This window comes from Tympanuchus pallidicinctus, unplaced genomic scaffold (assembly GCF_026119805.1).
Source record: "Tympanuchus pallidicinctus isolate F22 unplaced genomic scaffold, pur_lepc_1.0 scaffold3, whole genome shotgun sequence".
NCBI lineage: Eukaryota > Metazoa > Chordata > Aves > Galliformes > Phasianidae > Tympanuchus > Tympanuchus pallidicinctus.
The window spans coordinates 15,008,085-15,034,192 of NW_026294747.1; the positions used below are offsets into that span (position 1 = coordinate 15,008,085).

Sequence of the window (26,108 nt, forward strand, 5' to 3'; positions counted from 1 at the left end):
GCCCATACCTGAACCACCCCAGAGCCTGACACAGCTCGCAGTAGCAGCAGGATCTTTCATTACATCTTGCTCTCTAGGGTACTGAGAAGCTTAATGAAAAATGTCAGCAATTTCTCCAAAGCTTTCATGTGGTAAGTAGAAACAGCTGTCAGAGTGACTCGGCACTCCAGTTCACTCCAGGATCAATTTAGATGTTGTTTACTCAATCCTACTGGGGATCCAATTCAGAGATTACCCCATGCCATTCCGCTGGTAGCACGGCCAAGACCCTGCACACCACCCAGCCTGCTTTGACTCCAAAGAAGCAACCTGTATGTCAGATGACGAGAGCTCACATCACTTCCCGTACTGTGCCATCGCTTTACCAGCAACACCCACCTCCTGTTGCAGTTTGTCCACTGCACTGGTCACTCTCTCTTCTCCCTCTTTGCGGTACTTCTGAGTCATGGTGTTCTTCAGATTTTCCTTCAGCTCCGTGCTCAGCTGAATAGAAAAGACAAGCGGGATAAAATCACAAGGCAAACTCACCTCCCCTCAGGGCGACCCAGAGTCCTGCATAAGTTTCACTGCTATTGTTCCAAGAGAAAAGAAAGCCAGAAAATGGAAGCTACAGCTTCCTTCAAGTCATCTTCCAAGGCTGGACTGGCTTGCAGGAAGCAGGCAAGCTTACTTCCAGCTGATTAAAGACCATGTCTCCACTTTTGTAACCACAATGAGGCGATTCTTGGCCAAATTTCAGTCTGTGCAACACATCACCATAAGGGTCCTCATCTCACATATGTAAGAGGTTGCCTAGACACAATACAAAATTGTGTCTGCTTGAATATGAACATGCCATGAGACCACATGCTGTCTTCTGTCCCTGAAACCTATGGCAAAATACTAAAACACAATCAGTCTGTTCAGGAGCAGGAGGAAATCAGAGTCCTGAGCACACTGAACTGAGGTCACATGGTCTGAATAGCTCTTGAAATGACAGCAAAAAGGATGCCAGAGGAGGGGGTGAAGAGTATGATTGCAAGATTATGGCATTTCTTGGTAACAGTGACAAATTTATAAAACCACAGAGATAAAGTCTGATTCTGTAAGTTCATCATTTCTGAAAATGCTCCTATTGTAAACTACTGATAGGTTCAGATGACTGGATTCAAATATTTCTTCCCATGGAAGCTCTTAGTCTAGCTAAATTCCTCTTACACATCAGTAGAGATAGCTGTAGAGACAGCTTCTCTATACACCTTTTATTCTGTACAGCAGTAAATGAGAGGTCAGATGCTGCACTGGGCAAAATACAATCTGCAGTTTATTTTCCTTTTGATATATTGTTATTCCCAACCCCTTGTGTTAAGTGGGGACAATACCTACCTCACAGAGTTGGTAAGAGGCTTCACTCATAAATATTTGAAAAATGCTTTGAGATCCTGAGCTGGGAAGCTTTACCAAAGTGCAAAGGACTTAATGTAATAAAGAGAAAGCAAAAGGTTCAGCAGCTGGAAGGCATCAGAGGCAAATAAAGAGGAGAATCCATTAGCAGAATTAGTACTTGGGAGAAAAGCAGTTACCTGCAGGCTCACAGGGAAGAACTGCAGCATGGAACAAAGACAACAACAGAAAGGGAGTTTAGACACACAAGGCTTAGATACCAAAAGCAAGGGCTGAAATAAAAACAGTGGCAAACACAGCAAGCAGCCTGCAACCAGCAAACAAGGGGTTATTTGTCAGCCACAGAGCAAGGGGAAAGTGCAGCTACCCATCAGAGTGCCCTTGAGTGATTTAAATCACTGAAGGGTACAGCTGCAAACGTGTCATCCCTTACTCTACCTAAGGATCAGCTCCTTTTCATCCCTTGTCATACATGAACCTAGTGACTTTGCACAGATGGATCCTAGCTTTCTGCCATGCTCCTGGGATGGATCTTTCCCAGTTTAATATATACACTCATTCCACTGACCCCCTCTTGGTTCCAATCAAGCAAATGAACTCACAACACTCTGACTCCTGACAAACGGCCAGTGCCCATTCTGGAAATGCAAAGCACAGGAGTCTCAAAATAGAAAGGAGTGGCAAGGAATCCTAACAGTGAAGCCAACAAGATGGGACAGGATATCCAGCTGCTCTTCAGACGGGCACTTGACAACAATTCTAATTCACTCTTTCCAATCAATTTCCAGACTTGAGAGCAATTTCCCAGGCTGTTTGTGTTCTGGTGGCTAAATATCCTTTGAAAACAAAGCGATGATTTAAGCCTCTGTCCTCTGCAACTGCAAGAAGTGCCAACTTAGAACTGCAGCTGCTGGAAGTCCATGCTGTTACCCTCAGCTATGATGGTTAAGTAAAGACCTCAAAAACGTCATGGACCTGAAAGGACCTATCAGGCTGGACCATCTTTGCAAGTTCAGGAGTGTGGCAGCTACCTTGCTAGATGCAACAGGATCACTCCTATGTCCTGAATATATTAGGTAGCACTAATGTCATTTCAGTTGCTTGCAGCGTGACTTAAGGGGTATTAAGGAGTACTACACAGCCTTAACAGTTGTCTTCTAGAAGGCTCTGCAGCCTGCAAAGTAAGCCACAAGAAGGAGCTGAGCAGAAAGGCTGAACAGCCTCCCAAGTGTAACCATTAATGCTTTGCCAAAAGTAGTGAATAACCTAAGGTCTTTTGTATGGGGTAGAAAGTGAGCACAGACATGTAGAAAGATGAATCCCAATCACTCGGTCCCAAGCCTTCAAATCCAATTCTGACCAGAGAAACGGGATGATGATCAGCTGTTTTCTCTCCCTGGTTTGAATCTGTAGGACTGCTGTTCACTCACCTGCTGGTAGTAGATATAGGCCAGGATTCCAGCAATGATCTCCAGGAGAAAGATGCACAGCAACAATATGAAATACTGTAAAATAATGGGAAAAATAGGATGTTAGAACAGAAGCTTGGAGCTGGTTTATCACTAGCTAGGAAAATGCATGCCACTGTCTTTGCTGATGGTTTTCTGCAGGAGATCTCAAAGGCAACTGCTGAGGTTAGGACCTCAATAGGATAGAAAGGGAACAATCCCACTGGTCAAAAAACAAAAACAAAACAAAACAACAAACATGCTTGATAACTGAAGACAAGCAGAAGCAAGTGTGAGTATCCAAAACAGCCAGAGGGATATACAGAATGGAAAAGTGCAGGCAGCTAAGATAAGATCACTAGACAGAAGAGAGTGGTTGCCAGATAACCTGATGAATATGTTCAGTATCATAGAAAATATCTGCTTCTGACATAATTACAAAATAATTTTGAAACGTTTGCTTGCTTTCACATTGTTTAGGGCATTTCACAAAGTTATTAAGGAGAAATGTATGTTACAACAATGATTCAATAAGCCAACAAAGGCCCATTTGACCAAGGACATAGAAGACCAATTAAACATAAGTTTAAGACATGGATTTATATTCCTAGGGAATTCTGTGGGACTCGACCACCATCTGCAGTGCACTACTGAAGTGACAGATTTTAGAAGAAAAGAAAAAGGCAGTTCCTTTACAGATCCAGGCTGTTCTACAACTGCTATTAACTTCATCTTTTTGTAGATGAAGCCAAAGTGGCACTAGCTTCAGCTATAACAATGACCTTGTGCAAAGTTCCTGTAAGACTTGTCCTGTTTGTGACAGAATACATCATCTCCCACTTTCTGTTTTACTCAAGCTCAGAACATGGCCATTCCCAAGACATTAAGTAAACAGCTCCCTAAAAACGTAGCTAGCCATGAAACCATCTCTCCCTCCAGCACATAGGACAGTGAAGCCCTGGACACAAGCAAGATTGCTTTCTGTTACACAAAGATTACTCACTGCACTGCACAACCCCTGCTTGGCTGGTAGACACAGGTATTTCTGAGCTACTTCACAGGAATTAAACAGTCCAGACACAAATGCAGATCAGGTTTCCTTTTTCACTCCTGCTGGGATACAGCAGCTGCCAAGGATGGCCAGCAGGGTTTTATCTGCAGGCCTGGCTTTAATCTGAGCACACAATCTGAGGCTTTCTCTCCCCAGCCCCACACCAGAAGTCTCTGCATACTGTTGTACAAGGTACCCATTCATACCACGGCAGTGAGTCACTCAGCAGAGAAGGGAATAGCTGAACGCTGGTCCCAGCCCTCACAGAAGGTTGAAATGGGGCAAGAAAGGATTGGAGTACTCTGATACAAAGGCTGGCTTTCTTTTGTTGGGACCTAGTTATGCCCTACTGCCCTGACATCATCTCTATGCTGAAGAAGGGGAAGGAGGGTGGCAGGATGCTGGGAACAACCAAGGAACTGCAAATCTTCTTTTATTTATTCTTCTCTGCTCAGTGTCGTCATGTCAGTGGCATTCAGGTGGAGCTGAGTTGTGTCACCAGAACTCAGTTCAAGCTGGCTTACCATGGATACGAACAAACACATATCCAGCTTAGAGAATGTGAGTCATGAGGTCCCTGTTAACCCTTGTAAGTGAGGTCAGTGCATCTGCCACCCAAGTACCCAACCTGCCTCTGCTGATAGTCTGCATTATTATCCTTATCTTGGCTTCATCTCCCCCTCAGGGCCCCTTTTTGAGTATCTATTACACCACATCATGCTGTCATAGGGGAGTGGCAGCTTTTGCTCTGGAGACAAACAGAGCACAGGACTGCTTTCCTTGCTCTTCACTAGGAGCTGCTGGTCTTTTAGAACAGATCTTTGAAAGAAAGTGAGAAGCACGCCAGCTCTGGCATGGAGCAGCAGGGACATGCTCTACTCACTTTCCAAGAAGCTGAGAAACCAGTAAGAAATGTGGAATCCCCCAGAGGCCTGCAGGAGACGTGTGGAATCTAGATGGGCTCTGAGCAAAATTTATTCCTACTGTGGCTCAAGCAAGACTCAGGATTGCATGGTGTGTCCTTCAGACACAGAGGGTCCAGATTCCTTTCATTCAGCTTCAAGTATCTGAGCAGAGCATTAAATCTGAGCATATTTTCTATGAACAATCCAAAAGTACGAGTCAATCCACCTACAACAAAAATTCACTATCTGGAGAGATCTTTCCACCATCTAAAAAAGCAAAGCCCTTTGATAAAAACTTGGGTAAGTCCGAGACTCCTTTTGCACACTTCTGTATATGAAAGAGTGCACCTCGACTGAAGAATAATATAGGAGCTGGGTAAGGATGGCCATGCAAGCTTTTGCTCCCCAGTGCTCTGCTACACTCAGCAATTACCTCAGCAATTCAGCTGAAAGTGAGACAGGAGAAGTTCTGTTCTAGTTTATAAATCCTAACGAGATTCTTCCTGACGCAGAGAGAACACCCCAGTGGCAGCTTTGTATCACACACTGACTGCTCTGGCAGGGACATAGCACAGCACACAGGAAAGAGAGAGCAAGCCTAATCCATTTATCATTGGTTTTGCCTAATACTGCTGAAATGGTTCCCTGGTGAACATAGCAGCAGCTTCAGCCTCTGAGCTGAAGTTTGAGCAGGTCTTAAGAGCACTGCTGCCTCTGATGGTTGAGCTCCACCAGCAGGGCTGCTCTGCAGCATTACACTAACCAGGCTGCAGACATACTGCAGAGTCACAGAGCAGATGAAATGCCATGTCTCCTGCCCGAGCCTCAACGAATCACCTGGCTAAGGAGGTTCACAAGGAAAGTAAATGGGCAATGACAAAGAAGTAGCATGGCTGCGAGGGCTCTCAGAACTCGTAATTAAGTAGAAAAGCAGCAAACAAAATCACAGGTTCCTGAGACTTCAACAGAATAACAAACTAACCACCAGAACCATGCTTTACAAACAGCAGCCAAAGTCGCCCGCTGATTTTTAAAAGCACCAAGGAGGCACCAGGGAGAGGAGCACCGCTAACAACATTCCCTCTCATATTGCCACAGGCCTCTGGTACCAAGGGAAACTGGAACAGGCTGGCACAGCCCCTGGGGCACTGAGTGTGAAGCTGTCAGAGTCACTGTCTGAGCTCAGAGCTGGCAGAGGCCCCTAGGCAGGCTCACTGGGCCCTGGCAAGCACAGCCATGGTTCTTGTGTACATTACTCACTGGCAACTAAAGCAGAGCACAAGCAAGAAGAGACAATAGGTCTGTCGCGACCAGCCATTCTGAAAGGATGCATGGTGTAAGGACAGCGTGACCTTTTGTTCCCGAGACACAATTATTAGTTTTCTGTGGCAGAATAACAAAGAAAACCCCACCGGATTTTCATCTGTAGCTTCTGGCTGAGGCAAAAAGACAAAGGGAGATCTCTTTGGCACGGAAAGTAAGTGAAGAGAGGCCAAAATGGACTGTTACAGACTGGGAGCAACAAGCATTAGCAAACCCTGTGCTCTCCTCCAGTTCTCCATTCCTAGCCCTACTCTGCCTCTCACAGGAATTACTAGGTCTTCAGAGCAGTGGTACAAGCGTCAGCATTGCTCATGGCTTCTCTTTCTGCTCCTCTGTAGAAGGGAAAAGCGATGGTTGCGTGAATAAGGACTTGCAAAGTTGAGGGAGCTACTGAAGGGCTACTGCAGCATTGTTTCTTGTTACTGTGAAGGCAAAGAGCCACTGATTGTTACTTCAGTCACTGCACTTCACTACTGCAGCTCACTACTGAAGAATGTTGCCACACTCCAAACCGAAAAGGAGATCTGCAAGGGAGGAAGCAGAATAGAAACCCCAGGGCCAGTACACACTCTGGTGTAGTGGGTAAGCAGGGAGCAGAGCAAGTAACATAAGGAAGGGTGTAAAAAAAAGCAGGTTATCAAAATTCTATAGCTTTAATTTCAGAACTATTTTTTTTTTAGCCACTATAGAAAATTTCCATTTAATATTTTCTTATCTTTGATAATTCTGTGAAAAAGCATGTTAATTTGATACAAACTTAGTGTTGTTAAAAGCCAGTTTTCTTACATGTCTCACATATTTTATTTTCTCTTTCCATTTTCCAGAAAAAGAAGATGGACAGGCAGTAAAGAAGGAAGAAAAAAAGCCACAAGATTTGGTTTTGAACAATTTCAAACAGATATTCTCTCACACAGTGCAGATATATTACAACTATATTTTGTCCTTTTGAGGTATGCAGTAGTAAATTTGGATTGATGAAATGAAATGCAGTAGACCCTGTCACTTGTGACAAAGATAGGAGTGTTGTTAAAAGCTGGAAAACTTGATGGTATTTGCCCTAGGACAAATTAATAGAGTTGGTGTACAATAGACGTTTCCCACCCTGTCAGCATTCTTCAAGGGATAAAAAAGGAGCATCCCCCTCAAAAAGAGCAAAACTTACCACTCTTAGCAAATTCCGACGCTCCTTGAAGGTGGCACAGCAGCCAAGGATGCCAGTAACCATCACAACCACCCCTGCCACCACCAGAATATAAGCAGTTGCTGAATACGTGCTAGAAGAGAGCAGGCTGATGTAGTCACTCTTCTTAGCCAGGGTCCAGGCGCCCACTGCCATCACAGCCCCGCCAGCCAGCTGGGTAAAAACAGAGGCAAGCAAATGAGGGATATCCAACACGTGAACTTCTCACCTCCAGAGCAACTGAACTGAGATATCAGAGGGTGCCGCAGCACTGCAACCTGAACTAAAGAAATCCACACCAAAGGAAGGACTCCCAGAGACCTCATTGGGATGGAGAGCAGTACTCTGGTAGGGCTTTAAGGAGGCAAGCTGTGCATACCACGCAGGGGGAAGTGCAAGCTGTGCAGGACACAGAGCCTTTGGGATCTGTAAGTTTTCAGTGGAAAGCACTACTTGGCGCTACCGTGGACCAAGCTGCAAGGAGTGATCTGTTATCCTTGCTATAGTTGTCCCCCTCCACTGCCAGGACTCAGGCTCCCTGAATATGCTAGCTAGGTGAAGTGAAAGCAAAGCATGTTTTCAGGCATCCAGTTATTTTCCATACTTTGAAATAAGACCTATTAATGTCAAACTACAACTTCTGCAGCTTGGGCTGGCAAGTCCAACGGATGGGATTTCATCCCATGGAACAAAATCTGGGTTCCACAGATGTCAGAGCTTTTTGCTGAAGACTTCACTAAGGTGAAGGCTTTTGTGCCTTTGCCACCAAATCTACAGTGCCATCTAGGAAACTCTGAAGCAGGCTGAAACTTCTTACCCAGAAAAAAAAGTTGAAGATGAAAAGCAGGTATTTGAGACAGATAGTCCCGCATGTTTCTTTCTTCTCAGTATATTCACGCATCTTTCCGGCTCAGCAAATTCCTGGAGAAAGGAAGAAAAAAAAAAAAAAAGCAAAGTTTGAAAAGCCAGTCACTGTGTCTCTTTTCCCTAAGGGCAGCACTGCTACTCACCTCCTGCAAAGAACTAAAGAACTCACACTTCCAGCCTTTTGCTGAGGTATTGCTGAGGTAATGCAGTGAGCAAGCCGTTCAAGTGGCTTCAGGGATGCCAGACAGTGCTTACTTATATTAAGAGCTCTCTTAGCCATCTGAGTGACCTACACAGCACAAGACCTCACAGGGTGTGAAAGAGGGGCAGATGGTACCAGCATGTGGCCTTCCTGCACTGCCATCATCCTCCTTCTGTCTCCTCATTCTGCTGTCACTTCTGGAGGCTCATTTTCCTTAAGATTAATACTTGTAGTAGAGGGATCAGACCTACAGCTGCATGAGCACAGCACTTACTGTGACCAAGCCAAAACAGTGGCTGGGTCTTACTGTAATCAACATTACTGTAAGGAAGGAAACTTCAGTATAGTTCCATGTTCACTTCCTCCTACTTAAAGTGAAATAAACGAAGCCTCAGACCTGTTACCCAGCACATCCCACGATCTGGCTGACTGCAGCACCTAGCTGTTACTTCTGAAGGGGATGACAGAAACTGTCTTTGGCACTTACAGAATAATATGTCTCCAGAGAGTTTTCTTTGCTCACCAATGCTTGTTTAATCTGCTTTAAATAGATCTCTAAGTTCTATGTATTTTTAATCTTTACAAATGTAACTAGGAGCATACTTGTCATCCACCCAAACGGCCTCTTTTTGAATCCCAGCAATATGTTGGGATAATTAATTCTCTTCCTCACTCTGTTTATTTCTCACAGCCCTTCTCATCATTCAGCTGCCTCACAGCTATTAAGGAGGAAGCAACATAAACGCTGGCTTTGAATGGTCTGACAGCATGAAACACTGCAGATGCATAAACAGCCAGAGTTTGCTGTGGGTCAGACCCCATGCAAAGTGTTAAAGATGTGCTATGTTCCAAAGTATTCCAAAGCAGAAAGTGCAGCTCCATGTCTCCTCACTGCCTCCTGTTGGAAAAAATAACAATTAAATTTCACTCTTGCCTGACTGGGCAGACAGGACAAAGGCACTGCCCAGGGAGGGCATCACTGTCAGCAGAAGTTCTGTGAGGCAGTTTGAAGAGGTATAACTGAATCCTCACCATCTCTCCCCTTCAAAGAGCTGCATTCAATCAAAAAAGTCCTCCTCTTCCCTCCACACCAGCCAATATGGAATGATGCAAACACTGCTTTCTCTCTGTTTGAAAATCTTGTAGAGTTTCATAGAAGCAGGCAAACAGCATCTACCTCTCCCTTTCCAGGGGTTCACCTCTCGTATGGTCCTCCAGGGATAAACAGGACCTGCAATCCAACTATGCAGTACAGACAACATCTACCTTGGCAAGCCCACTGCAAGACACCTTCCAGTAGATAAATCCTCTGGTAAGATCTCTTACCTGCAAGCAAGGGGTACTCACAGCCAGGCTGTACCTCAGCTGGCTCGGAGTCTGGGTTGGTCAGTGTATTCTTCCTTGTTACATTTCTAACATCTGCTTTTAGTTTACTCCTGAACCAAGGCTTGGAGCAGCTGCCAATTCTGCAGCATAACTATATTTTATTTGCAGGAAATTGTTTCCTTTTGCTTCACTAGGATCCACTCAAAAACCTCAGGCGGGTCTGCACTTTAGGAACTAATAAAGCTTAGCAGGGAGCATAGGGGTGAGAACATGCCCAGCAGTCCCACCATGCCTGTTCCCTCTCTTCTTTCGCAAGAAAACATTTTCCTTTAGAATAACATCTGACAAAACAGCTGGCAGCAGAATAGTATTTCATTAGAGAAGAGAGCAGTTCCGAGCTGGTGGCATATATATATCAAGGAGACTTGACTCATGATCCTTAGGAAAGATCAGAAACTCTGGCAATGCTCAGATTAATTACCACACTGCGATACTGCAGCCTGGGGCAGGGGGAGGAATAGATGCTGGTGGCACCTTCTGCTCTGAACAGACTTGTAATTCTCAATGAGAAGCTACCTGGCGAATGCAGCACTCAGGGAAGGTGACAGATTTACAGCTCCTAGAGGCTTCATTTAGCCACAGAACAGGAATGGCAGCAACCAGGCAAGATCCCACTGCTATGCACACCTGAACAGCTCAAAACAGGTATCTCAGATCAAGGCAGATGCTCCCCAGAAATAGGCTCTAATGTGCTGGGCTCTGAAGTAGGCCTGCTTCTATCAGGAACACATGAAGAGCAAACTGCACCACAAGTTTGCAGAGAGGATGCTGTGAATGCTAACAATGTTCACTGTCCTTGGGCCGGGCCCTCAGCTCCAAAGGACTCTAGAAACTCTTCCTCCAAAAAAACAGCCAGTATGGTTATTTCCACGTGTCACCAACCTGTACCTCCTTCTGATCTTCAGAAACACAAGGTCAGCTGCTCACAGCTCAAACTGCACTTGCAGGCAGATGACAGGGAACCTGAAATTTGGCTCCACAAGCAGGTCCTGCTCCACTGAGCACAGCAAGCAGAGCCTTTCACAGAGCTCAGCTTCGCTGCTGGGAGGAGGGATCTATCTGCTTCCAGTAAGCTGGCAGGGAACAGCTGCAGGCTTACAGAGCACAGTGATTCACGCAGGGATGGCAGGCCATGAATCAGAGAGCAATCAGGGCTGTCTCCTGTATGATCTATCCTTTCTAAGCAGGAGCACCATCACTGACTCCACAGTGAGCTGTTCACACACCATGCTCTCCTTACAGCTAGGGCAAGCCATGCTCTGATGCTCAGGCTAAGGATGGCACTGGGCTCTGAGCCATGTGGCCCCAAAAAGCACAGAGGTGCTGATCTGTACCACAGCACTGTAGCGAACGATGGGGAACTCAGAGTCTTGTGCAGAGTTCTGTGATGTGGGCAGGGTCTCTTGGCTTCAGTGCTGATAACAGACCCACAGAAGCAATGTGAAACACTCTTGAAACTGGACAAGAACAAGCAACGTTACTTTAAATGCACGGCTGAGTTTTATTTCCAAACATAGAAGCAAAGGTCTGTTCTGAATCACAGAGATAATTATAAACGAGCTCTTCAGTGAACAGAAAATGGCAAGCCATGACACAAGGGTGTATTTACAGATGCATAAAACCATATTAATAAGACATGAGCTCAATAACAGGAAATGTTTTGCTAATTGAAAAAGTGGCTGAAAGACTAAAAACATTTTCATAACGAAGTTCATTTGGTCCAACCCAATAGACAGTGGCTTCATCAGTAAACTAAATTTAAAAAGTAATCACAGAATGTAGGCAATGAAACTTAGTTATGCAATGAAAAGAGATACTTTTACCTTTATTTACCAGAAATCAAGAGCAGGTTCCTACCACGCTCACAAATAACGCTCTGGAATAAAATACACAAAGATGGGTGGAAACAAGAAAACAAGGAAAAAATCTCAGTGTGACAGAAGCTGCACATGGAAGAAGAAACAGTCTGAAGATTAATTCAATAAATTAGACACTGAACAGCTTGAATCCAACTGTCACCTGATTTGGCTTCCTGCACGACCTTGGGCAAGGACCTTAGCCCATCACTTGCTGCTGCTCTTCCTTCCCAGTGCAGGAGGCTCAAAATACCCTAAATCTAGCAATGCTGTAAGGATGTGAAAAGCCTTGCAGGCCAAAGAATGCCAGCTGTGAGCACGACAAGCTCCAGGCAACCAGTTTCGGGCTCTCATCCTTACTGAGCCTGAACCCTTAGGACAAACTGGACAGGAGGAATGCACCAGTAGTTGAGTACTTTGGCCCCAGTTCTGCATGCTGAGCACAGGGCAGCAGCAGTAGCACTGCACAAGCAGCATTTTGTTGCACTGACACTGAGGCACCTGAAATCTCAGTGGTATATCACATCACACAGACCACTGTATTTTTACTGGCAGAGCCAAAGGCATACACAGGCACGCACCTACACCACAGCTCAGAAAGCACGTGGCAGGCACACACACACACACACACACACACTCATGCTGGCTAGACATTCATTTAGTCATAGCACACTCCTCCAAGTCCATTTGCCTCAACTTGCACAGTAACAGTACTTAATTAAACAGCAAAGAAATCCAGGTCTGCAGGCTTTTTCTGCAGAACCTGCCCTAAAGCAGCACCTGATGGATGGTAAAGAAACAATGCCAAAGCAAATGAAATAGCTCCCAGGCCATCTAAAGCGTTCTTAAAAAATACTTAAAAATAATGAATGATAGCAAGAAAATTGGTATCCTAAATGTCAGTGCTGTCACTTTTACAGATATTTTTTATGAACTGGGGCAAAACAGAACATCTCACACCTTATACCACACTCATTCCCGTAACTAAAAGGGCTCTAAGTCCAATATTATTGGCCTCCTGCTAATACAGCCACCTCAAACACCCTGCAGGCATGCTGCTGGAGTGAGGGGCAAGGTACAGCTGCCAGGAAAGCTGGACCAGATAACTCCAACCTCGAGGCAGCTCCTGGGAACTGAACAAACATGCTTTCCTGGTACGTGCAATGCAGCTGTGGGACAGAAACTTTTTAGCATCAGTGAACTGACTAAAGAACTTCATTCTCCAGCAAGACAAAGCTCCAACTGTTGATAACATGACCTCCGTGTTCAAGTTCCCCCTCTATAAAAACAATAATATTACCACCACTGCTTCACGTACCTCAGTGGATTATTTGAAGAAATGGCCTCTGGCTGCTTATCAACTCACCAGCACATCTTGCACAGCTCAGAAAGCAGCAAGAAGCTGTTAGATGAAACCTTCCCAGCAGAGAAGCTCTAAAGCTTTTAGCAAATTGCTCTGATTTACAACACTACTAAGTTTCATTATCTATCCAAACTGCCAGCCAACATGGGTCAACAGATTCAACACTGACCTTCCCCTACCAAAGCACTCCACAGAACCACCACAGATCTTCAGCCCTCTTCAAAAGCTTCTCTTCCACCCAGTCTTCTTGCTGGCTCTGGTCCTCTGCTGGATTTGGCAAAACAGAAAGCTGAAAAAGAAAGGAAGAGAGAATCATGAATTATGTCAAAGATCAGTATGCAGTAATACGCTTTATCATTAAGCCATCTTCTTAGTAGAGAGTGCCTGGTTTCAGAAGACATTATGAATGCATTTGATTAAATCAGAAAGCGTGCACTGGTTAATGGAGAAGAGTCAGACTGCACTGCAAAGACCTCCTGATGGCACGAACCTGCCAGAATGCACTTACATTTATGTCTGTAGCATCTTGTAAATGCTGCTACTGCTTCTGTCAAGCCTGTGAACAAACCACAGTGACATTCTGGTCTGAACAGTCCAGGAACAGCTCCATGAGCAAGCTCTTGAAGACCCATCTGTACAGTGGGGTGCTATACACCATGTTAAGTGCTTCAAAATGATCACTGGATCATTGCTTTAAACCCAGGCATGAGAAGGCACTTCTAAACTGCCTGGAAAGAGGAAAGTGGGGGGCATACAGTGCCAGAACTCATTGCACACATCCTTCCTCATCTTCCAGGGTTTAGGAGTTCCTGACGCTAACTTACTTCACAGCTTAAGGCTTAAAGTCTTCCATCTACTGTCCCTTTGGGAAATGGAAGCACTAAAATTCCCTTTCTTGCCAAGGTGGGATAATGAAGTGTTTGCAAACCATCTGGGAAGAGAAAAAGGTTACTTCTTATTATCAGATCAAATTCAACACAATTCATAACCATTTTAACTTTCTATTATCTTCAAGGGGAGGTTCCTACAGGCCTTTTTCTGGCACAGTACAGACAGCACACATTCACTTATAATCAGCTTGGTTTACCCCCGCTTCCATTCCCTTTGAACAGGGATGAACATAAATGCTCTGCCAAGAACTAGAAACTTGTTAAATCACATTACTCTGTAGCCTCTAGACCACAGGAAAATCTCTTGAGAGAAACAGTGGAAATCCCAACACTTGAGCCATACAGTTGTACGCCAAAATCCCAGAATCATAAATGAAAACTGAACAAGAGAACTTTCTGAGGAACTGGGGAGAGGAGGGAAAACAGAGCGCAGACACTGGCAAAGCAAGCAATAGCTCTGACACATCCTTGGTCCTGAGGCTAGACCAAGCTCTGACACTCCTGAAGCAGCCTTGCTGCAGTACCATTTTTACATCTGCTTCTTGCTGCTCCCACACTCCTTTCCAAAGAAAAAGCTGACCCAGGATGCAAAGCTGAATGTTTTGTTTTCCATTACAGCATGCTGGAACATGCTGGAAAGTCAACGTACTTGTGCCTCAGGGGCAGTGGAGAAGGCAGAACAGGAGCCAGGCATCCAATGAGGCACAGCAGCTTCTTCTCAGGAATTTTCATTTATACTTGGCAAAGGGGAGACAAGCAAAACAGATTTGAGTCCAAGACCCTCCTCCCCGAGGAGGAAATCAAACGAGATTCCCTAGAGAACAGCCCTGAAACAGCCTTTACTCTCTGCACGCTGTCTGAACAATGATACGCTCCTCAGAGCAGGGCATCATTTTCCTTCACTGCAGAGTGCCCAGTGCAGGAGTGCTCACCCTCAGCCCCTTGGAACTGCTGAGAAATGAGCACAAAGCAACATCCTCACCCCTTCCTAACAGGCCTCTGCACAGTGGCTCTGGCAGAGGTGGAAACAACCTAGAAAGCCACTGACCTTCAAAGAAGAGTGAGGTCTCTTGGTCACCTTTGGTAGACCCTCCATGGCCCTACCTCTCTGCTGCAACAACACTTTTCTGAAGGCCTTAGATTAGCAAAATCCCATCCTGGGAGTTTGGGAGAACAAACCCTCTGGGTCCAGACACCATCTCCACAGATGTTACAAAGCTAGGTTCTGGTACAGGTTTGTCACTCTTTCTTTTTTGCACGCTTGTAAATTCTCTCCTTTCTTCTGCTTTAGCAGGTTAATTTTGCATAAGACCCTCAAGAGACATAGACCCTTAACTCTCGTTAATATGGATAGAAGTCTGATATCCAATGAAAAACTACGTGCCTAAAGCACCTGGGGAGACACCTGCTCTTCAATATGAGCTGTCTCTCAGATCACTTAGCTGTCCCTCTGATTTTTTTCCACAACTGTATTCCAGAAGGAAGGGTGTTGCCGAAACAAAAATAGCAGTGAGATCAACTTCAAACTTAGCAGGGATATTTATGTTCAGCACCACACACATACTTGTGTATTAACGTGTTCTACAAGAGGGTTAGTCAAATCTGGGAGAGACGATGGCTTGCTGTGTGACTATTAGAGATAAAAGGGAGAGGAGAGGAGAGGAGAGGAGAGGAGAGGAGAGGAGAGGAGAGGAGAGGAGAGGAGAGGAGAGGAGAGGAGAGGAGAGGAGAGGAGAGGAGAGGAGAGAGGGAGAAAGAACAATTAAGCACGCCCAAGACTGTGATCATGCTCCAGAATTGTTCTGCTACAACACAAACAAGAATGCCTGCTAATGCTTTCCAGTCCTTGCAAAACATCCCCAGCTCGGAAAGCCCCAGCCACTGCTCCCAGCACTCAATAACCTGGGGAAAAAATCACCCCCTCCAAACACACTGACCATGGCAGGAGCTGGAAGGCAGCCCACAGAGTGGCACCCAGCACATGATTAATGGGAACTCCTTCTGTGTCCAGCAACATCATCTTGTATCTAATAAGGCCTCCTTTATTCAGAAGGATGCCCTAGCACTCTACACTATTTATACACAGGAACCACTTCACCAGTCATTGAACTGAGGCACAAAACAATAACCGCCTTTTTTCTTTTGCACTTGAAGCGCCAGAAATCAGCAGCTGGGATGTGTTTGCAGAAAGCTCACAGCAAGGAGAGTTTGCTGGGATAAGGAATAGCAATGCAGACAGGTCAGGGTTAGCCAACAGACATGACAAACCATGCTCATTACAGCCTACCATTGATATTATAAATTCTGTTTTCCCATCTCTGTTCATGGGCACCGTGTTTTGTTTTGCTTTCTAAAGCAGGGCTTTGTCTGCGCTGGAGAATTTACCAGTAGCATTAAGCCGCGTTTCTAAACAGAAGAGTTTGTGCAGAATCAGCTTTCTTCCTGATCCCTTCCTATTAATGACACTGTCATTCTCAGCTCAGCTCTCAGAAGCAAAGCCATCGGGTTCTCGGTGTTTTCATGCAATATGCACAAAGCCTCCCCTCCCTGTCACCAGGCCAGTACCAGGACCAAGCCAATAAATGCACTCATTACAATGTTCCCAGCCCCCACAAAGCTACTCAGGCAATTCTGTGCATGAATTCAAAGCCATTTTCAAATAATGCAGTGATCACAATGATGCCTTCACTCTATAAACAAGTGGTTTTTACACAGGGGTTCAGGCTTGGTGCAAAGACTAACCTAAGGACATGCTGTGGCTAGCGTACAGAGTTCAGCTGCAATCTCTTTGCAGAGGTGCTTTCATTGATATTCCCTACTAATCTCAGCAGTGAAAATGCAACTAACTAAAAGCCAGCAGATTTTCTAGCTACTTCCAATCCAAGGTGCATGGTCACAGCAGGTCGCCATCTAAATTAGCTCACAAATGAATGCTTGGGACTTGAAGTGCAAAAACACGACCAGCATTCTTTAGAAGAGAGGATGGGCAGTTGATGTCACTGTTCCTTGCTTCTCAATGACACAAAGTCCAACAGTTTCACAGCCTGAAAGAGTCTTAACGTCCCTCAACGAAGAAAAAAGATATCACGATATAACAGGAGCAGTAGGAAAAGATTCTTATCTCAAGATTCATCCGCCAACCTGCTCTGTCCTCCGAAGACCTCTGCAAGAATACAAAGCTGTCAAATGCCCATTTTCAAACTACCTGTTAGCACTTCCATGCCTGCACCCAAGACACCTGGCTGCAGGTAAGAGCAGAGCAGAACATAAGAAAAGCTGGCTACATGTAACGGCTGTGCAACACCTGTTTTGCTTTAACCAGGCTGATCTTGTTGGCGCCTTCTGTGCTGGAAATGACAAAGCCAAAGTCCTCCAAGTCAGAACACAGCCCTGACCCAGGCAGCCAGCCTCAGACTAAGCTGCACAAAGGCTGTGTTTCAACAACAGTTGAGAAAGGGTTGGACAATGGAAACGAAGGTAACAGTCTTATCGCTTCAGACACGTTGCTGATTAGCTGAGTGCTGCTTTCAGCAACAAGTGACAACTTCCCAGTGCATTAGGAATAGATCAGATACCTGCAGAACCAGGAATGGGGAGAAGCACCCTGTGTGCTGGTGGCAAAGGGAACGTCACCCACAGCAACTCTCAACTCAGTATGGCAGCTAGAGAGCTGCTGGCACGACCTGCAGGAGCTTCCCCTCCTGCTCAGCACAGCCACCTCAGGCAGCAGTGCTCTCACACCTGGAAATACCCACTTCTCTACAAGCAGTACCACAGGAATGGCCAAGAAATCTCTTCTGACCATCAGTCCTTATTACTACCCACAGGTGCGGATCTCCAAGTGGTCTCCAATTTGGAGCAATCAAATGCTTTCAGGAGTTCTATTACTTTTTAGAGCTAAAAACACTTCACTAGAGCCAGATCAAATATCAAGCACAACCAAGGGCAAATTAAGTGACTTTTCATTTTCTGGAGCTGAGAGCCCAGTCCATAGCTGCCTCTTTCCTGTTGCCATAGAAGCAATACTGAAAACACCCAATCCACACTGCGTGAGGCAGCACTGAGAAAGATCTTCCAGCAAAAATCAAACAACCCCCCAAGCCAAAAATACAACGTTTCTCCCCCTTCCACTGCCCCTCCATGCAGCAGGCTTTAAGGACTCCACCAGAACCATTTATGCTACTGTTTTTAGATTAGCCTCCAAACTTGACAGGGAAGCATCAGCATGTGAATAAATAACTGGAAGGAGAGGGCTGTGCTCAAGGCAATTACTTGCTGGCCCTTTGCCAACGCCGAAGGCAGAGGCAAAAAGCAGTCCCCAAGCTCAGAGCACACTCCAGCAGGCTCTAAAGAAAACCCCTTAGCCATCAGCCGGAGCTGCCAGTAGCAGCGCTGGGCTCATATAGGTACTCCGTGCTGCTTCACTTAAATTACAGGCAAAGGGCAGGTGGCAGCTTCATAAAGGGAACGGAGCTATAATCACCTCAGAGGTGTGCTGGGCTTTGGCAGGTCTCCGTCAGTATGGTCTGCTTTGCTTGGAGCAGGGAGGGATAAGAAAATGAAAGGGGGTTCCTCTAACAGGTGTCAGCACACAGAGGCTGCATTTCAGATGCAGCTAAAAAATCCTGCCATGGATTACTTCCTCACACCTTCAGGTGATTCCAGCACTGTACGAACAAGCTTTGTTACATGAAAGCTTAAAAGGAGTTTGATACCTAACTCTTTTTCACTCCCCCTCCCTGCAGAGCCAATTTTCACGTCTACAGGGACCATATAATCTCATTTGTCTTCCCACTATTTCAAAGGTTATAATTTTAAAGGCTTAAAGTAGTCCATCCTACCTGTCTAGGACAACTTGGATTAACTCTCAAATAGCAGGATGACTCAAAAAACACTTCAAGAAATGGGAGTAACCACATACATTGTTCCTTTGGGAGCCTCTTCAAATGTCACTGGCATATATGCTCAGGCTTTGGACTACTACTTTGCACTTGGTAAAAAGCAGCAGCAGAGCATTTTCCTCTGTGATAGGAAGATGGCAAACATCTTGACACCAGAGTAAGCAGTGTTCCCTTGCAGCTGTCTGCTTTTCCTTCCCTGCAAATTCCTTATGGCACAGCTGTGAGTCAAGGACCACATTTCCTCAATACCCTGACCAACTCTAAGGCGAGATCAACAGCCAGGATTTTTCCTTGTAAGTACAGTGGCTTTAAATTCCCTTTTTTCCTGCCTGGGAACACACCAGAGGTAAGCCCTGGCAATGAACAGAGCAGGCTTTGTTAAGCTCGTTCGCTAGCACATCACAGGAGCTGAGCAATATGCTTGTATGTTCCCCTCTCAGGAGCAGGAATGAGACAGCAACCCACCACTCAGAGGCACAGCAGTTAGCAGCCCAACAGTTCCTCCTCTTCAAATGTATGAAGAGGTCCTATGCATAAAAGTGGAAAGAAAAAAAATCCTCCTCAAGATGACAAGGTAAATTGCAGGCTACAGCAGGCTGTGGCAAATCACAAATCACCCATCTCACCTCTCGCAGAACTCTCATCTAAGCCACATCTCTCACAGGGGTGAGAGAGGGCTGCTCTGCTCTCCATATAGTGAGGGGAGACCTAAGGCAGACATTCTTCTGCTAGCTGGTGGCACCACTCCTCAGTAAGCAGTGCTCCCACACTGCACCAGAGCCACCCCTTCTGTGCTGAACGAACCGTATTGACAAGCACAAAGCCCAACGCTTCCCCAAACATGTGCAGAGTTTATGTTTACGGAACAGATGGACAGTTTAGGTGGCTTCCCGCAGTCACCCTTGGAGCTCTGCCTGCAGCTTACGGCCACCACGAAGCGAAATGAAACATCACCTCTGTCTCCAGGGCAACATGGGGGTTGATACGGGGGCATGAACTCCTCCCCTCTGGATTCCACCAAGGCTGAGAAGAGATACTGACATTCACAAGCTGTGACTCACGCCTGCCTCCTCCACGCTCACGGGCTGCCATGCCAGACATGCCAGCATGAATGGCATCCACATGCTGGCTCCCACAGTGTGTAAAATGGACTGGATCTGTGCTTCCCCCTTATTTTCTCTAATGTTGGGCTGCTGGGGTCACTGAGGTTCAGTGCACTCTGAGAACAACCACGCAGACACCGCTGCTCTTGCTCTGGCAGATTAGCAGACAACAGGCCATTAAGGCTCAAACACAACAGAAACCTCCCCTCCAGAAATTCCTACCCCAAACATCTCTTGGTTGAAGTGAATTTAACCAATGGAAAAGTCAAATAATCCATTGTTTGCAGTCCAGTTACATTCACAAGTGACCAGTTTGCTGGGTGATGTACAGAGCTGAAAGTCTAAATATACAATGCCAGTACAAGCCTAAAACCTTCTGTGTATATGAGGCTGGTAAGCCACAGTTTGTATCCAACCAGCTGCCAAGCTGTTAACGTTCCTGACCACCCCACCTCGTCCCACAAGACCAGCAACCTGCTTCCACTAGTGGCTGCTTATGCTTACACCTTTCTAAGGAGCCACCTTCATCCAATAGCTGATTGCACGGCTACCTGAAGCACACCTACAGACCTGTACTGCACTCTTCCAGCTGGCAGGGGAGGACCACAACCACCTGACCAGCCAAAGGAGTTGTGGTTAGAAACATGGACCAACCTGGTCATACCCAAACACGGTCCAGACCCCAAAACCCAACTTCATTTGGCACATAGTACATGAAGTGCAAAATAGTAATTAACCTCTTGGTGTTTCTCCTGTCTACTTCTCCCACGTAAGGGGGAAGTGTTCTAGGGTGAGGCATCAGATATAATTTCAACTCACCCAGATCTTTTTCCTACTGCATCTCCCACTCTTTTGACAAGCAAAGATACATGGGAAACATTGCATAATTCAGCACAACCACGCAGCTTCTAATGAGCACGCATCTTGCACTCCACAGCTACAGGGATAAAATCCATTTGAGTACAGACATCCAGGTAGAGCCTGGCAACTCTTTCTGCTGCCCCAGCTCCCGCTGCTTTGTTCTGTTTCCCTGGGGCTGCAAAAGTGAACTTTGCTCCTTCTGCATTCAGACCCAGTACCAGCAATAGATAAGAAACAACAGTCAGTGCCAAGCGTTTGATGTCACCTATTTCTGGCTCAGCAATAATGGGCCTTTGTCAGGAGAAACCAGCAGGAACAACCTGTGGTTCTGAGCAACATCCCTCCTCACACCTCCCACACTTCTCACTTCCAGCCTTTCCCGAGATGTTTTGTTTCCTCTCACCACGCTGCTTCCCACATCCTCACTTGGATGCACTCTCGCCTTTCACACTCGTGCTCAGCAGTAGGTATGACAAGCAACTCAGTGGCAGCCTGTATGGATGCAGCCTAGAATTCGTACCACGGAGCTCACTGCATGATTAAAACTGTATTTGGTGGTCTGCACTCTGCTGACAGTGGCTGTGGGTCAATATCCAACTGAAGTTATATAGCTGTTAAGTATTCCATTAACCTCTGCAGAACATTAATTCCTGATGTACTTTCCCATCTATCTAGATAAACATCACTAGCATCCAGCACTGCTGGCATCAAAAAATGCACACTATACACACATACATGTGCCACCAGCTACTTAAATTTACACCCTTTCTAACTCTGGCACATGTCCAGCTAGCAGGGAAAACCATAAGCATCTGACCAGCAAGAGCAATTTGTGTGAGAAACACAGACGGAGCCACTCATACACAAGAGCAGCTCCCACCTCTCTTATTTTGACATGAAATATCAGGAGTGCAAAGCAGCAATTATCCTCCTGCTCATTCTGCCTAGAATTTTATTACAGTATAGCAGCCAGGACTCAGGATTAATAGGACTGATTGAAAACATTCCCCCAGATGCCATGCTGTTGAGATCACACGCAGAGGAGCCTGACAGGGGGGGAAGGAGCAGAGCACTGCCGAGATGCTCATCAGTGCTGCTGTTACAGTGCTGATATCTACCAAGAGCTGGCAGCAAATGGCTTCTGTGCCCTCGGGAGGGATGGTGCAGGTGCTCTCTGAAGACCTGACAGATCACCTCATCTGCATCCTGCAGCCCTTCCCTTCCAGTCCCTCCCTCCATACTTCAGGCACAGAAAGGAGCGTTTCTTCCAGATTGGAGAGATGGTCACCACTCTTGGGGGAAAGCTCTGTCAAAGTGCATGTTGCTGCAGCAAGAGGAAAATTGTATTCAGAGTTTGAAAGGAAGGATGAAGAAGAGAGAAGGAAGGAGACCTGATCTTCACCAGAAAGATCTAGAGGGTTTTAAACAACCAGGAAGACTTGGTTTCCATTCCTCGCAGCCAAGGAAGTAGGGATGTGCTGTAATTTCCAGGAGTCACCCTCCCTCCAGCTTTCCATGACCTCAGCAGTTGGTACAAGTGGTCAGGGAGCAGCTGGAGATACCTAGTGTCAAGTCCAAGAGCAGAGATACAGCTGGGGAGTGCAGGAGGGTCTCTTCGTGAGCTTTAAATAGCCAGACTGACAAAGCCATTGAGGACAGTAGCAGTAGACTTGAACATGAAACAGCAAAGCTCCCCTGTTTTTGTTTTTCACATCTGGTACTTCCACATTTTATCTCTCAAAGCTTTATTCTTTGGCAGAAGGCACAAGAAAAATCACAGGAACAACATGATTGCGTTACAAGAGACCTGGAAACACCAGACAAGATTGTTCGAAACAGAAGCCAGACTTCACAGAAGTGAATTTATCAGTGGTCAACCAACTATGGGACACATAGCTCAGAATTCCTTCACAGCTTCCTCAAAAGCAAGAGAATTGTTCCTTGGTCTGCATGTGTGCAAAGGAAACAGCTACAGATTTGCACTATAACTGTGACTAGCTGTGAATAATACGGAATGTTCCTTGGAAACCTCTTAGCAGATAGATACCACGCCATCAGCCACCCCCACCTAGAATTTTTGCTTCACAAAGGGATACAAGCAGCTTTCTTCCACCCCCTTGCTGAAGAATCTCTCCCACCCAATAGCAAAAATTTGAGGAGGCCACACCAGAAATGTCCTTTGCAGAGCCAGGGCTTTGACAATGTATGCCTTACTGCACTCACAAAGAAGCAACATGAAGCGTAAGCCAGCACAGCAGCAGTATGGCAGCACTCAAGGCTGGATTCGTCGTGTGCTGTTTGGAGGAAGAAAAGGGGCCGTGGGAAGAAGAGAGGAACACAACAATTCTGCAGACAAGCAGGAACAACACAGGCAGTACATGGCAAGACAGCGTGCCAAACCGCGCTAGCAGGGGTCACGGCCACAAAATCTCACACTGATCAGCAAAGCTGCTGATGCTGCACAGGCTGCAAGGGGTTGGCAGTCAATGGGAGTGAAGTGAGGCAGTTCATCTCTCCTGTGTCATGCTGCAGTCTGACAGAGCGAGACGTGTTTTGCTTTTAGTAGAACTACCTGGCAGCAAAAGGAAAAGCAATGCTGCAAAGGGCTGCTGCTGTTCATCCTACACAGCACTAATGACGGCACAAATCATTGAGTGAAACCCTGAAGGGCAGGAAATGTGGTCGTGTTTATCTCAAATACAGACTTAGGCCAAATTGCTGTGCCTGTTTCCTACTTGCTTCCAAACTGGCATGGTGCTTTCGTTCTGCACAAAAAAAAACGCTGGGAAGCCAAAGCATTTATGAAAAATCTTTTTAGGGTGGTGCTCTTAGGTAACTCAGAAGATGGCTTCTATCATAGGTTCAAGAGGAGAGCCACAGTTTCAGTCTTGCTATCAAAGCTCCTCCTTCTCAAGTGCTCTGCTCTTCGCACTGTCCCTAAAAGCAAGTCCTCCCATAGTACTCCTGCCTTGAGATAGGAGGAAAATGTGGCAGGAAGGACTAACCACTTTGGACTCCAGAGTGAAACATGAACAGCTGTCACATATGGGACATTATTCCAAACAAACAGACAAGATATGTTCTTATTGTTTACTGAGGCCAGTGTAGAGCAAGGACTGCCAGGACTTTCACCAGGCAGCTGAGACCAATAATTCTCCCCTATTACAGAAAGACTCTACCAAGAAACTATTATTTAACAGAAGTCACATGCATCGGGTAGTTGATGGAAGTTTCAGAACAAGATGTTTTTTGCAGAAATAAGGCATGTGGATAAAAAGATGTCCATAACAGGAACACAAGGACATCAGGACACTACAGAGCAAGGATGTAATCTCAGGGTACTTACACAGAGGAGCTCAAAGGCTGCCGGCTGCTTCCACTCACAACCCAAGCTCTCAGCAAGGATATCTGACTTGAAATACCAGCATCTTTGAGCAGCTGTAGCAAGCCAGAGCAAAGACCCGCACATGCTGGACACCTCTCTTTGACAGGCTGCCATCTCTGGTAAAACTCTAAGTGATGAACTCCAAGTGATGTTGTCCCAAATATTCCCAAGATCCCAACAGTTTTTGGCTCGGGATCCTGTCCTATGTACAAACTCCTTCAGAAAAAAATTTGCACCTGCTTTTCTAGTTTACCTTGAGCTCATGTAGTTTTTTGTTACCTACAGCATCCTCTAGCAGAGCGTCACAGCTCTTAACTATGACTAGCATGAAGGACAGATCCTTTTTCTTCTCCATGAAATAGAGCTTAGTGAAGAGCCACTCCCCACACAGACGAATGACGCGCTACATCAAACAGAGGTGTCAAAGAGATTTCCTTAAAATGGTAGCTTTTACTCATGAAAGCCTGAGATAATGATAGAAAAGCAGACCCCAGTTTATGCTAAAGACTACTAGACACTCAGTTTATATGAACTCAGTCACCTCCCATGTTCAAGCAGTCCTGCTCAGTCTATCACTCATTTTGTCCACCACCAAACTTACTGAGACCAAGCTTGCTCAGTGCTGAGACATATTTGAAACAGTTCTTTTCCTCTTCATTTCAGCCTATAACAGCACAAAAGAGCCACGCTATGCTCTCCTCATCTCAAGCAATCATCGTTTGACAGCAATAGCAGTCAAGCAGGATGGGGAAGGACATCTGCCTGAGAGAGACTCTCCATCTCCAGCAACACCCAGACAGCATCTATAGCACCAAAGATCCCTTAAGAGTCTAGGCAACAGCCTCACCCAGGGCAACTGAAACATCTTTTGAAAAAGGGCCGTGCTTCAAAACTGGTTCAAGAAAATGGCAGCCCCTGGGCACCACCTCTGGTGGGTGATGACATTTACTGACCCCCTGTTCTAGCAGACACCGCTCGAGCCCTCACAGAAAGAAAGGCAGCGGTGAGGGACATGAGGGAGGGGCACTTCGAGGGATGCTCTGGGCAAGCCTAAACGTCTAGGGCTCGTCAAGATACAGCAGGACACCGCAACAGGTTGATCATGGACGTCCTTGAGAAGAACCAGATTTTACTTTGTTGTTAAACGTACAGCAGTTTGCAGTCTTTGTAAGACAACACAGCAGAGACTACCGGGAGAGCCCTCTCGGCGAGGGACACAGCGCAGCACTGACCCAGCTCCACGTGAAGGCAGCGGGACATCGCCCGGACTCCTAGCCGGCCCCACTCTCCCTATCCTCTGCCTCTAGCAGCCCTACAAGTTGAAGTAGGGGCAGGACAAGAAAAACACCTTTCAAGGGGAAAGAGCAGAGTCGGCCCTCGGACACCACGGGCACCACGCACACACAAATACACACAAATACACACAAACACACACACACGCACGCACACGCCGCCTCCCGGCCGGCAGCCCCCACGCACTGCCTCCTCGCCGCTTCCCGCCCCGCGCCACACAGCGCTACCGGCCGCGGGGAGCCCCGCGCGCCGCTCCCCCCTCACACCCCGTCCGTCCGCCATTTCGGGGCGCCCCGCCTCACCCCTCAGCGGCACCGCGCCGGACCGCCGTGCTCCGCGCCGCCTCGCGCCCCGACCTGCCGAGCGGAGAGAGAGGGAGGGAGGGAGGGAAGGGAGCACGGCAGGAAACGGGGAGGGAGGGGAGAAGGGCGGCACGGCTCGCCCGGCCCGGCCCAGCCCCGGGACGCCCAGCGGGCGGTGCCTCGGCAGAGAGCCCTCACGTACAGTCCGCCCGGCGGCCGGCATGGGTTGTCGGAGCCCCTGCGGTTTCGAAAAATAGAATAAAGTAATATATATATATATATTTTTTTTTGTAAAACAAAGCACCCCGATTTCCGTCCACCTGCAGTGCCTGCGGCGCGGTCTCGGCGCGCTGTGCAAGCGCGAAAGCGCGCCCTGCGGCAGCGACCTCTGCCTCCTGCCGCCTTTACC

At 46.6% G+C, this 26,108-nt stretch overlaps 1 protein-coding gene across 1 annotated transcript in view; it reads right to left on the reverse strand.

The window, feature by feature from the left end:
- Positions 1-25,836, reverse strand: part of CD151 (CD151 molecule (Raph blood group)) — a 31,861-nt gene extending 6,025 nt beyond the window's left edge. Inside the window, exons 1-6 of the mRNA XM_052692772.1 lie at positions 25,700-25,836; positions 13,134-13,253; positions 8,108-8,211; positions 7,273-7,464; positions 2,814-2,888; positions 379-483 (exon numbers count right to left, since the gene is read on the reverse strand). Of these exons, the coding sequence (XP_052548732.1) occupies positions 379-483; positions 2,814-2,888; positions 7,273-7,464; positions 8,108-8,191 (456 nt within the window). The 5' untranslated portion in view covers positions 8,192-8,211; positions 13,134-13,253; positions 25,700-25,836. The remainder of the gene's footprint in view (positions 1-378; positions 484-2,813; positions 2,889-7,272; positions 7,465-8,107; positions 8,212-13,133; positions 13,254-25,699) is intronic.
- Between the last annotated feature and the right edge of the window lie 272 nt (positions 25,837-26,108).